Source organism: Enhydra lutris, unplaced genomic scaffold (assembly GCF_002288905.1).
Source record: "Enhydra lutris kenyoni isolate GAN:26980312 unplaced genomic scaffold, ASM228890v2 scaffoldscaffold1, whole genome shotgun sequence".
NCBI classification, from domain to species: Eukaryota; Metazoa; Chordata; class Mammalia; order Carnivora; family Mustelidae; genus Enhydra; species Enhydra lutris.
The window spans coordinates 22,496,462-22,508,751 of NW_019154085.1; the positions used below are offsets into that span (position 1 = coordinate 22,496,462).

Sequence of the window (12,290 nt, forward strand, 5' to 3'; positions counted from 1 at the left end):
TGAGTGTCAATAAAATTTTGATTCTTATTTCCACCTTTAGTAGGTGAGTCTGGGGGCAACAGCATTATGGAATTAGTGTCAGGTCTGATGGAAGTAGTTATCATATGGAACCACAGTAGTTTTAACAAATCTCTCCAGAATTACAAGTTACTGTCACTTTAGAAAATATTTCTAAAAACTGAGCCTATATTTATTCATAAATTTCTTAGATTGGTCAGTGCTGTATTAAAATATATATTTACATTATGTTACCATTAAACAGGCTTATATCCTTAGGTCATGGGAAGCACTGCACTATCACGACCAAGCAATGCCAGATGTATTAAACTAAAATATGCTCTGTGAGGACAAGCAATATAAAATCCTGTACATTGGAGGAAGGCCTAATGGGTAAAAGTTGGGACTAAAAGAAAGATAATGAGTAAAATTATTTAAGTAGGCTATAAGATATTCAATCATCTTCATCATAGGAATAGCTGTTAACTGTTCTTCCATTTGGGAACCAGCCTAGTAGAAAGAAAGAAATGTGGTTCTAAGAATCAATCAGACACACTGAAGCTCAAATTTTTGACCTGACATTACTAACTAAGTGATTTTTGGTAAATTGCTTAATTACTCTGAACCTGTTTCTTCATTTGTAAAATGATAATGGTAATAATTATTTTTATATGCTTATCATGAAAATAGATGTGATAATGTAGCACACCTAATAGATACAAATTAGGATTTTTTTCTTTTAAAGAATGGCAAAAATAAGCTCTAAATCTGAGAAGATTTTAGAAAAAGGAACACTATTCTGGGAAAAATAACAAGAATTGGTTTTGGTTTGGTTTGATTTGGCGCTTTGGTTTTCCCATTGGTCCTTTCTATCTTGGTGCATAGGACAATGGTGTTATCCACTCTGGGATTTGAAATTGGGACTTAAACTTTGGTATGTGGAATATAGAGGTTCAAGAATGAAGATGCTTTGGAAAAAAAATTTTCTTTGTTCATTGAAAAAAAATTCTTTTTCACTTCAACAAGTAAACTTTTTATGGTAAGAGGTTTTTGTTATTGCTGTTTTATTTTTACTCTACTAAAAGCAACTATAATTATTCCATAAATGACTCAAGCATATGGAATGCTTTACTCTGGGCAATCGAACAGAATGCCATAAAAATTGCAATGGCTACAAGCATTCAGAAGTTTATTAGAGGTGGGTTTCCCTTTCCTTATCATTCATTCTTTAGTACTGAGTTACTGTGAAATTGTATCACTTTGCATTTGAGGGAGGATGGTAGAGGAGAATGAAATCACTGTGAGGAATTCCGTTGGTAAATCAAAGAGCTCTCTGTTAATTAGCTCCTGCCTACAACATAGTATGGAAAAATAATTGTATGTTTATGAAAGAATGATTAGGTAGGGAATGTGTTGAGGTAATAAGAAAAAAGCACAAAGAGAGCAATTTAAGTTAATATCTACCCATCATTTTATGTGACCACATCACAGAAGGGGGTCCCAGTTAATTAGATTCCTTTAGTTAAATAGGAAATATGAAAAAAAAAAGATACTTAGGGTCTAATACAATGTATACCTAAGTTATATGAGGGATAATTTTGATTCTTTTCTGGATATATACATGGTAGGTATTAAAATAGAAACTTTGACTTACACTTAAAAAAATCTTTCTGCTTAAGTGTTGTTCTTTTGACACAAAAATTGAAACAATATTTTAATAGAAATATTGGTTACAAAGTACAATTTTAAGAGAATCTGCACAATATAATTCCAAATCCAGTCAATCAATAGTATTTGGCTTTATAGATGGGAAGGCATTACCTTACGACTTTCAGTAATTTACTGATAATTTTTGTGTGAGATGTTAGTAGGGGGCCAAGTCAGATGCCATTTTTTACAAAGATAGGTGATAGATACCTTAGAAGATTTATATAATGGTGCAACAAGAAAACTAGCTCTGCAAAAGAATGTGATTTGCGATAAATGTGAAGGCCGAGGTGGTAAGAAAGGAGCAGTTGAGTGTTGTCCCAATTGCCGAGGTACTGGAATGCAAATAAGAATTCATCAGATAGGACCTGGAATGGTTCAGCAAATTCAGTCTGTGTGCATGGAGTGCCAGGGCCATGGGGAACGGATCAGTCCTAAAGATAGATGTAAAAGCTGCAATGGAAGGAAGATAGTTCGAGAGAAGAAGATTCTAGAAGTTCATATTGATAGATAGATATGGTTATAAATATAGATATATAAAACTTGTTTAATATATTTAGTCTTAGTTCTTTGAAAGAATGAAGTACTTTCTCCTCTTTATTGTGAATTATATTGTTCATTTTGCCATAACTGCTACTTTTTTCACTTCCTCTGCATATGTCAAAACATCTCTAAATGTACTATCTACAGAAATGTTTGCAAGGGGTTTGTATTTTTAGTTGGATGCAATTTAGATGGCTCTTAGTTGAGAAGGTTTTTGTTAGAAGTGTTATGAGATAGAATTTAACACTTCCTGTCTACTAAAATCCCACATTAAAGTCCTGAGTAATACTGATAATATACTTCCACCCCTAAATTGTATTTTATAAGAAAATAATGCCAGGGTCATATCTTGGAATAGCACCTGTGAAATACTTTTAAAACTATAAATATTTGTCTAAAGAAAGGGGCAGAGGCTTCAGGAACATATTCCACTCATTTGCTTTCATTTTTAATAAAAAAATGAAACTACTGGATAGTCAGTAACGAATTCAATGAAGCTTAAGATGCTTTGAGATCATAGAGTATAAGCAGTCCTAATATCTTTACAAATCAGCAATTAATAATTATAAAATATTATAATTTCTACACCATAGAAAGATGCTTATAGGAAAGAGTGAAAAAAGTATTCATAATGGATCACTCAACCCACTGAATTTTTTATCTGACCCTTAACTAGTGTAATCAACATCTTACAGTTCAATAATGTTATGTTTAGATATTTTTATTACAATCCTAAAGTCAATGCTCTTAAAAGTCTCTTTTGACTTTCAACCTTAATTGTGACTCTTTCTGGTCACATTTTACAGTTGGTAGGTTTGAGTATATTAATGTTTCTAGGATCCGTAAAAGCTTTGGTAACAATGTGTGAACGTTTTGATATCGAAACAAAGTCACTGATGCAACCTTATGCTACTAAACAGTTTTATTTAAAGCAACCACGTGCAACTGTACGAACAGTAATTAACAACTATTGAGCAGTTTTGCTCTTGTCTTGAAATACTTTGATAATTTTTGGTGTTTTATATGTATTGGAAACTGTGGGACACAAATCAGCTGGAAAAGAAAAAACTCACACACTCTCCTTCACCTCTTTGAACTCTCTTAAATTCAAAAGTAAATTTAATACACAGAATGTGGGGGACTGAGGATAGACTTATAATAAAAAGCCTGAGTACTTTTATTTATTGGACTTAAGGATCATAACACAACTGCCACTCATCTAAGGAAACCATCTATGGGCTGTTTTGACCATTTGATATGGACGTAAGTTATGAACTAAGTTCCTTGAGGGCAAAACAAACAAAGAAAAAAGATTGTTCCATTTGTGAAAGTGGTACCAAGAATATCACATCATCTCTCTCATATATCACACATGGGTCACACTGCTAAAGGATAAACTGTTATGTGACCTCTTAGGTAATAACCACTATACCATAAAATAAAAGTGTGATATGGGCATTAAAATGTGACAGGAATATAAAACGTTTCAAATATCTGCCTATATGAGATTTAAAGAATTAAACTGATTTCAGTTACCTTATTTCATATTGTAAAGCATCTAGAATAATTGAATTGGAGCAAATAGCCAGATAAAAATTTTTGAACAGTTAGCCAGTAGTTTTCATAATTTCTGTCACAAATTCAAAAAAGAATTACTAGTTTAGATTTTGGATTGCTAACTAATATAAAGAAATGTTTTGCTTATTGAGATGGACAAATGTGGGCCCTGATGGAGGAGAGACTAAGATTATAAAAAAGCTTTCGATATATATTTGACAAAGAAACTAAAATAGAATAGAATTGGACACTTTATTCTATCGCAATCTATATGAAAATAGCTTGTGTGAAAGCTCAAATAAATACCATAAAAAGAATAATAAATTAATACTTGCTGAACATATTTCTTCATAAGATTCTTGACAGAAAAGGGAGAACAGCAAAGGTAAATGCTATTTTTAAGGCATTTAATTCAGATAAGAAGAGTATGGAGAAGTTTGGAAATTCAAGTATTATTTTCATATTCTAGGAGACAACAGGAAAAAAAAAATTCCCATCCTATGCAATCTTCCTGGAAGAAATTCCAGCAACAGCCTGTTAGGTAAACGGAGTGTGGAAAACCAATTCACAAATTGCAGGCTTGGGAAAGAATAACACTGCTTAGAAAATGAAAGTCTATCAAGATTGGAAACATTTCACCTGTTTTCATTTAAATCTTCAATCTTTTTTGCTGCTGGTTTAGGAAAGAGAATACAACATAATGGGGCAGCAGGGAGTAAGAATTCTAAATATTTTGAAATAGCCACATTGCCATGCTCGATGCAATTTTCTGTGACTAAAAGAAAACTAGGCATTTGGGTAATCTCCCAGTTAAAACATGGTTCAGGAAACTTAAAATAGTTATTGTCGCTCATGTGTTTTATCCCCCTATTATGTAAGATTTACTTTAATCAATTAAGACAGAAGCTTAAAAAAACTATCACAGAAGTTAAAAATGGAAAATGAACTGAAATATTACTAGACTGGTCCCCTGCTTTCAATTCAATGTGTACCTTTCAGAGAGCTAAGCATTTATTGCAATAATAAGAATGCAAAAATAAAGTTACTTGTTACTTACATTTCTCATCCAATCCATGACAAAATACTCTGTGCTCATAATCACTTTTCCAAGGTGTCCAAGTTAAGTATTTCATGTCAATTCCAAATTGCCTTATAAACAGACTGTGATAAGTCAACTAATTCTGACAAGTCAACACAACTGAAGGAGAGTCACACTGCTTTAAATTTAAGTTCAAAAGAATTATTAAGTAAAGATATCCAGAGTTTCTAAAAGAACAATTAGCTCCCTGTTACCAATTTTTTTGAAATCATTATACTTAGAAGTGTGATACAAAATTTAAATGCTTAAAAGCTGAGAAATTTTGATATGTCAATTTTTTAGTTACTGAACTACTGGATTTATGCCCTACTGATAATAAAATACCAGTAGAACATAACCTCATGAGACTTCCAAAAAGATTACATTCCCAATATTTCAACTAGACACGTGACTACCACCAATGAACGCATATTTAGATAAGAGCTCCTGTACATTTAATCCTCATACCAATCATATGAGGTATAAGACTTTCCATTTTAAAAATTACCATTATCATCCCCATTATACAGATAAGAAATATGGTAGTGGAAATACCTGAACCCAGTCCTTCAAATTCAAAAACTTCTGCTCTTTACCTGTACAAAGGACTACAGGTGAAATTTCCTACGAGTGATGGGTTGAATTATATTATCTATACTCTGTTACCAGACGTGGTTACCAAATTGTGACAAAGCTAATCTGAATTAGGTGTTAATCTGAGACTATAGGAAATGGCCTAAGAACCTAGGCAAGATAGGATTGAAAATTCCCAAGCTACTTTTGTTTAAGTGTTGAAAATATTAAATGTATAATAAGATACACTATGATTTTGAGCATTGAAAACCACTAGTGATCTACTACTATGGTTTTAACCCTTTCTCTGTCTCTGCATATGTCTCTACCTATGACACGCTGCCGTCCAAACCAGTGGCCCTCCTTAGGGCAGTGATTCTTAAGATGAAGAAAGAAATATCCTTCCTTCCATCAAGGGACCCGCCATAAGGGGTAGAGTGACTGAGAGATTTTTCCCTTCCCTCTAGGAGTTATGTTCCCCCATCCCCAACATTTAAAATCTTTGTTCTATAGCAAAATAATAAACCACATTTACTGTGATTTATCTGGGGAAGACACTATTCTGTGGACTCAACCAATCCTCACAACCAATTTATAAACTATATTAAGATTCCTATTTTATATATGAAGAAAGTAAGTCTCAGATAATTGAAGGCACTTACCCAAGGTTAAATATCTAAAAATGATAGAACCTTGCTTTGGACCTAGAAAAGCTGATTCCAAAGATTAATCACCACTCAATCACCACGTTATAATGCCTCTCCTTAGTTGGCTGGAATAATTATAAGAAAGTCATTAAATCAAATGTGGAAACACTCTTCAAAATGATATTACAGTGACTTCACCAAAGTCTCAGGGAGGAAAATTATTTTATAAATACAGGAACAATCTAAAATGTATCTTGGTTTATAAAACTGAACTTTGGGCCTTAGGCACTCTTTCTCTTTCTCTCTCTTTAGCCAATTTTTTCCATAATTTTAAATCTTGCTCTAAATAACTGTATTAACTAGTCTGAGTTGATCCCAAATGCCAAAGTGCCACTGTTGTATAAATCATTTATGTCTACAGCACCCTTTTGAAAAAGAATTTAAACGACCTGTTAATAAGACATATCACTTATTTGATTATTCTAAAAATTTTTAAAGGCTAAATATCATATAAATGAAAAAATGTGACTAAATTTAATGACACAGATGAACCTCATAATTACAATGTTTAGCAAAAGAGGCCAGATACAAAGAATAGACATGTATGATTCAATTTACATGAAGTACAAAAACAGGCAAATTGGTGTTAGCATTCAGGACAATAGTTACCCTTGGAATGGGGCACGAGAGTGTTTCTGTCTCTGGTGCTATTCTGTTTCTTGATCTGGCTGATGGTTACATAAATGTGTCATGTAGAGAAATTCACTGAGTTTTATACCTTTATTTTGTGTCCTTTTACACTATATATGTTAAATTTGAATTAAAAAATTACATCAAAAAGGAATACTTTATCCCAAGCTGTCATTCTGCTATTTGTAATTTAGCACTACTTTCTCTTTTCCAAAAGATAGGACTAATTTGCTTCATAAAGAAAGTAAACAAGGAGCACCTGGTTGGTTCAGTCAGTTAAACATCTGCCTTCTGCTCAGGTCATGATCTCAGGATTATGAGATTTAGCCCTGCATTGGGCTTCATCCTTAATAGGAAGTTTGCTTGAGATTCTCTCTTTCCCTCTACCTCTACTCCTCCCCTACTTAAGTTCGTGCGCATGCATTTTCTCTCTCAAATATATAGTCTTTTTCTTTTTTTTAAGATTTTGTTTATTTATTTGGCAGAGATCACAAGTAGGCAGAGAGGCAGGCAGAGAGAGAGAGAGGGAAGCAGGCTCCCTGGAGAGCAGAGAGCCCGATGTGGGGCTTGATCCCAGGACCCTGGGATCATGACCTGAGCCGAAGACAGAGGCTTAACCCACTGAGCCACCCAGGTGCCCCAAATAAATAAATAGTCTTAAAGAAAAGGAAAGCAAACAATATTTCTACATAACATTGTAAAGTTACTCTTTTTCTAAATATGTTTTAAAAGTCATATTTATTGAGATATAAATCATAGACACCAAAATTCATCCTTTTAATGTACTGAACCATGATACTTGACAAGCACATACATTTGTGTACCCATCACCACTGTCAAGATATAGAATAATTCCATCAGTGCCCCAAATTCCCTCATGTCCATTGCAACACTGCCACTGGCAACACTGACCAATTTCCTGTTTCTACAGTTTTGCCTTTTTCAGAATGCTATACAAATGGAATCATATGGTATGTATTCCTTCAAGTCAGTTTCTTTTACTTAGCATAATGCATTTGAGATCCATTCATGTTTTGCATATGTCATTGGTTTCTTTCTTTCTATTGCTGAATAGCATTATAGCTTTGGCTATATGTGATATAGCTTTGGCTATATCACAATCGAAGAACATTGGATAGTTTCTAGGTTTGGTGATTTTGAATGAAGACGGTATAAACATTCATGCATAGGTTTTTTATGAATCTGAGTGATAGATTTTGTTTTTTCTTAATTCCAAATTGTACTTTCAACTGCACAAAGTATTTCCTATAGTGCCTTTAGTCTATGGTAATTCTGACGCCTAGAGAATATACCAACCAGCTCAAAATAATATAAAATCAGAAAATGAATCAAATCAAACAAGAAACAGCTTACAAAAATAGATCAACTTTCACAAATTCCTCTCTTAAAAATATTTCTTTTTGCAGTAATCACAAAATTAATAAGAAATGTTCTATTAAAATTCTAGATTAGTAAATCAAAATCCTATTTAAATTGTATAAAGTTAAAATTCAAAGACACTACTGATTTGGATTCTAAAAGTATAACAAATAAAGAAAAGAGGGTTAAGGAATGTGGTTTGAAAAGTAGCATTGTATATGCTTATTTCATAACTCCCTAATTTAACATATTATAAATTTCACCCAACCGGTTAGTATTTTTTATCCATGATAATTTGGAAAGGATTGGAGTGACAAAATGGAAACATGGTGGATGTTACCTAGCATGTTGTGGTAAAGTGGAATGGCCCGTCCAAGGATAATAAATGCAGTCATGACTAGTGGGACCGCTACACCTGCAGGCAATTACAGAACAGAAAACATCATTCTCCATTCACAGTAGCATGCACACACATGCACCAGTGCTCACACAAGGAGCCTTGGAGGAAGAACATGGGAAGCAAGCACACCAAGTACCTATCCATCAGGCCGATGCAGTCTTCAATACTTGAGCCTATGCACCTGCAGAAGATCCAAATTTAAAAAATACAAGGAAAGAAAAATTAGTCATTTTTAAAAAAGAATCACTAAGATAAACCTAATTGTTTCAAATTCTTAATAATGGTTTTTAGACAATTTTGGAACACTCTGAATTTAAAGCCAGTGAGAAGATTATTGCTTGATGGATACAGAGAAGTAAGTTGCCAATACCACCTAATGGAATGCAAAGAAACATGTCCACAGTAAAGAAAATTGTACCCTGTTTCTGTGGATAACTTCCAAACCCATATAACTCACTTCTAATACCTTTAATTCATTTGCATCATTCATGAGTATATGTCTTGCTAAATAACTTGATATTTCAAAAGCTATAACTGGTTTCATGTATACAGCTTCTTCTTAAAAGGACTTAAGCTTAAGTAAAACTAAAATCAATATAAAAGGAAACGAGCTATTCAGTATAATATAATAACCTGATGTTAATGCTCATTAAAGATTGATTACGGCAGAAAATGAGTTAACATGTTTTAATGCTATTCTTATGGATACTTTACATAATCACATTATTCCATTCCTTGGTTGTGACTGTTTTTAAAACATATTTATCTGTAAACATGTATTCATTTAAAAAGCAAATTAACTGGTTTCACCACATTCCAGTTTATCTTGACACTCTCTTTTAAAAGAGCAGACAAACAGAAATGGGTTTTTAAACTGCCATCATATTTAACTGAAACAATAACAAATAAATAAATAGTCTCTAAGGAAATGAATACACTAAGAACCAGGTCAGTAAAGAATTTACTGAGATCAACATTTAGTGGAATCATAAAAGTACACAAAATCCTAATGTATAGTCCCTAGAATTGCATTTTGAAGTATTATGGAAATATTGCTTCTCCCATCTTCCAATGGACTTAAATTGGATTTCTTTCCCTTCTCTCTCATCAAATACATGTAGCTCCAGTGCATTATCAAGATTCCCTCTACAACTATGATTTACAGAACTGTCTCATTCTGCTGATCACAATTTTTTCCCAAACTCTAATTCTAAAACTGAAAAAGAAGCTGAAGTTAAAATCACCATATAATGAAATAATAAGATGCTTGTGTATAAGGCCAGACTGCCCATTATATCTTTAGATAACTCTTAACATTGGTGAGCTAATATAACTATGTATAATAATAATTAAGTCACTGTTTCCTTGCTTCACGAAGATCTGCTATAACATCAGTACTAGGTAGGAAGATGTTTTCTTTTTGAGGATGGGTTTTGAACTCTCCAGAAAAAAAATTCAATATACAGAAATATAGAGAACACACCATGAAAAAAGTATTTTAAAAAAGCAAGTGGGAAATAAAAATAAAAATTTATAGCACATAGCATTGAATTAATATTATAATCCATAACCGAAACCATTTTTAAAATGGAAAAAGTAACTACTAAAAATATTTCCAAATTGTCTTATATTGTTTCCTATTTATTTTATTCTGAAGAAATTATTTTTTCTAGGTCCCAATTATATCTTCTTCAAAATGCTTTTTTATACAGTATTGCCATTTTGTAATATTATTAGTCTACTTCTTATTTCCAAGTAGATATACACTGAAAAGCTATTAGTTTACAGTCTGTGTGTTTATAATAAACTTTGAAAGATAAAATATTTGAAAGTGAAATTCAACTTGAGGGGAAAGTGTGAATAATGAAAGATCTTTATTCATCCATTAAAAAAAAATAACTGTTTGCATGCCTACTAAGTGTTGCTACTCTTCTAGGAGCTGGAGGGGAAAAAAAAAAAAGATGAATTAGACAGTTTTCCTGCTCTTAATGAGCTCACAATTTAATGAAGGAGACAGATGCATAACCAGATGTATATTATATAATGTGATAAATTTAATAAGAGACATGAAAGAGTGGCTTAAGGGAGCATAGCAGAGGGATGCTTGGCTTCAGAAATTCGTGGTAATCCTCATGGAGAAGACAGGATGCTGAAGTTCAGGGTGCCGAGAACCAGAGTTAGAATAGAAGTGATTTCTAAGGGGTAAGGAACAGCAGGAATAAAAGCATATATCTGAGGCAATGTAGAGTGCTCATAATTCTGAATAGTCAGGGAGCAAAACATGAGGCAACAGGGAGAGGTAAAAGAAGCGAGATCATTAGACCGGAGTCAGAATTTGAAGGCTATTTGCTTTAGGGGCAAACTTAATGGAGAACCGCTGCAGGGTTTTAAAGAAGTAATGGATTTACTGCACTTGTGTTTTACATGGACCTCTGCCCTGTGAAGGCTAGTCAGGTGGGATCAGGATTAAACTTGGGAAATGGCAACTAGGACAGAGGTGGGGGGGCAGATTCAAGAAATAACCTTGAAAAGTATAGAGGGAAAAAGAGAAGCTGATGGCTGATCTGATGTTAGAAGAGGAAGAGTCAGAGGAATTAAACATGACTCAAATGTTCATCTATGAGAGTAGTAATACCATCAGAGAGAGAAGCCAAGAGGAGGAACAACTTTCTGTGTGTGTGTGTGTGTGTGTGTGTGTGTGTGCACGCGCGCACGTGTGTGTTGGAGGAAGAGGGGTTGATAATTTCAGTTTTATGTATCTAGTGTGGTTGTCCTGCCTTTGGGTAAGAAAATGTTCCTTGCCAACTGGAAAAAGGGGTCTGTGGTGGTGGGGCAATGATCAATGGTGATAAAGATAGCTGAAGAAAGATCTATAAAGTGAGGAAAGAGGAGCCTGAGACTGAAACCCAAGGAACTCCAATAACCAATAAGTGACCTAAGATAACCTCCTATGCCAAAAGCATGAGAAAATAATTGAGTATGAAATCAGATGATTGCAGCATTGTGGGAGCCAAATCATGAGAGACTTCAGAAAATGGGGTAATTGTCAACGTCAAATGCAAAGAGAGGTCTCATCAAATAAGAACCACTGAGAACATTTTAGTTGTCATTGTTGAGGTCACCAGAATTCCGGCTCCTGTGAGTCAAGAAACAAATTGGACAAAAGAGAATAGAGGCAAGGAAAAAGGGAGGTGAGTACTGAGGGGGGGCAGGATGTAGGGTCAGGAAAGTTCGTTGAGTGGATTGTGTAGGATATTTGAGATTTAAACATATTTACAAGCTGAAGATGAAAGAAAAAATGGAAGACAAAGAATAAGGGTAAGGCTGAAGCGGCCCCATCTTTTCTAAATACAAGTATCTATTTAAAGATGTGTACTCTATTTCAACTATTTTGACTTTATTTAGAGCTTTATTAACTATCACTTGCAATTTATATTGATTCAGCAAGATCACAGAATAATGTAAACATTAAACTTTTGAAGAGTCGAAATCCGAAATATGAGATCAAAAAAGGATAAGGAATATGCAACACTCTACAAAATCAGTGGTACAAAGTAAAAACTTTACAGGAAAATCAGAAACCGTAACATGTCAGTAAAAATATCTGGAATTCTGAACACCAAGATGTGTTGAACATTTGCCATTATTTACTGATTTATAAGTGCTTTGATGTACTCATATATCTAACATAGTTGAGATATTTTAACAAAATCTTATT

General features: G+C 33.5%; 1 protein-coding gene across 1 annotated transcript in view; it reads right to left on the minus strand.

Moving 5' to 3' along the window:
• The window catches only part of LOC111138855 (erb-b2 receptor tyrosine kinase 4), a 785,765-nt gene that overhangs the window by 300,073 nt on the left and 473,402 nt on the right, over positions 1–12,290 (minus strand). Inside the window, exon 16 of the mRNA XM_022490816.1 lies at positions 8,709–8,753. Coding sequence (XP_022346524.1) covers positions 8,709–8,753 — 45 coding nt within the window. The remainder of the gene's footprint in view (positions 1–8,708; positions 8,754–12,290) is intronic.